Raw genomic sequence first — 1,664 nt, 5'->3', positions numbered from 1 at the left:
GTAGCTGTGGTTTGTGTGCAAGGAGTAGAGATGGGACTTGGCCATTCGGGAAAGCTCAGGTCCACCTACTGTCCCCAGTGCCCTCACCTGTCACCACCAGCTCCACGGGGTCACTCATATTCGATGTCCACAGTGGCTCTGACACCTGGTACCGACACTGATATGTCCCCGTGTCTTCCAGGTTTGTGACAACCAAGGAGAACTCCACTGTATCTTGCTCCTTGTCTTTTTCCTTGTCAGATCTCAAAGTTCCATTAAACCAGAGCTGGACCCAGGCAGCTTGCTGGGGCAGGTGGCACCGCAGGGTGACATTGTCCCCCAGGGACACCCTGTGGCTGGGGTGAAGCCACAGGGAGGGTGGGGGCACTAGGACAGGGGACACCAGTCAGCCTGGACCCCTCTGATGGCTCCCTCCCCATGCTCCCCTCTCTCTGCCCCCATTCTCCCCCTGTCCCCATACTCACGCTGCTGTGCCCTGCTCGCTGCCACCAGACACCAACCTGCAAGGGACATAGTCCTGGTCCCACACAGGGCCACCAACCCCCGTGGCACCACATCCCCACTGTCACTCACCCAGGATGAGGGCCAGCGCCATTGGTTGCCATGAGGCAGGAGCAGATTGGGGACAGAGACTGCAGAGGGGACAGGAAGTGGCTGGAGAGGCAATCTCATTTCCCCCTGGGGACAGGATGCCATGATGTCACCTCCTCATGTGACAAATTTCCCCCATTTGTGGTGACTCTGATGGGTCCCTGATAGGGTGACACACACAGAGCACAACACACAGCCTCTGTGGGGTGTCCCAGGCAGGCAATCACCCCTCAAGTGTCACACATTGTCCCCTAAGTTCTGCCAGCTCGTGGCCTTGCCTGGTGTCCTCCATGGGATGCCACACACACAGGACTTGCAGCTCCAATGGGGTGTCCCACATGGGATGTCACATGCAGTCCCCAACACCTCCAGCCCACTGTCACCATGCGCTTTGGGCACCACACTCTGTCCTTGGTGCTTTTCTCTGCTACCCCCACTGGGGAAGCAGCAGGGAACTGATGGGGACACGGGGACACCTGCACTCCCCAGAGTCCTGCCTGGGAGTCCTGAGATCCCCATGAATCCTGTCTGGGATTTTTGTTCCTTGGTTCTGGGGTGCCCATGAGGTCAGGGATATGTTTACGGTTTAGAAATCTGTGGAGGAATTAGATCCTCAAGGATCAGACATCGGTGATCATTTTGGGTGGGATTCAGGGGTCCTATCACTTGTTTTGCTGTCCCCTTGGGACTGGGTGGTGTTTAGGGCTTGTAGGGACCCAGGGCTTATGGGGGCTGAGATTCTGAATCTGAGAGTCCTCACAGTGACGATTTGTTTTTCCCCATGGTCTGGATTTGGGGGTGCACATAAAGGTAAGATGGGACATATGGGGAGATGGATCTTCTGAGCAGGGTTTGGGGTTGCCTGCCCTTGTGCAGGAAGGTGGTTCCACCACAGCTGTTCCTGCACTGAATGGTGACATTGGTCCCACGAGTCCTTCCGTGCTCATGGAAATGGTGGGTGGGGGAAAGTTGTGAACTGAGTGCAGAGAGGAGACAGCGATGGGACAAAGCCCCATGGGGACAGCCCAGGGCCATCTGCCTTCCCCAGTGCCCTCACCTGTCAACGCCAACTC

The 1,664-nt window shown here is 57.0% G+C and overlaps 1 protein-coding gene across 1 annotated transcript; it reads right to left on the bottom strand.

Annotated features, from left to right (window-relative positions):
• On the bottom strand, positions 1 to 624 carry LOC110391458 (natural cytotoxicity triggering receptor 1-like). Its single transcript, XM_021383349.1, has 2 exons — positions 465 to 624; positions 1 to 366 (listed from the first exon to the last, which is right to left on the bottom strand). Exons 1-2 carry the CDS (start codon positions 511 to 513, stop codon positions 56 to 58), a joined length of 360 nt encoding a protein of 119 aa, XP_021239024.1. The 5' UTR covers positions 514 to 624; the 3' UTR covers positions 1 to 55.
• Positions 625 to 1,664: the final 1,040 nt, after the last annotated feature.

Source organism: Numida meleagris, unplaced genomic scaffold, assembly GCF_002078875.1.
Source record: "Numida meleagris isolate 19003 breed g44 Domestic line unplaced genomic scaffold, NumMel1.0 unplaced_Scaffold371, whole genome shotgun sequence".
NCBI lineage: Eukaryota > Metazoa > Chordata > Aves > Galliformes > Numididae > Numida > Numida meleagris.
Note: the sequence above shows the minus strand (reverse complement) of the source record. Positions and strands in the feature narration are given on the sequence as shown.

Coding starts and splice junctions, on each gene's coding strand:
- LOC110391458 (XM_021383349.1), bottom strand. CDS start 513: ATGTCCCTTGCAGGTTGGTGTCTGGTGGCAGCGAGCAGGGCACAGCAG. Junction 367..464: donor AGCGAGCAGGGCACAGCAGC/GTGAGTATGGGG, acceptor CCCCTGTCCTAG/TGCCCCCACCCTCCCTGTGG.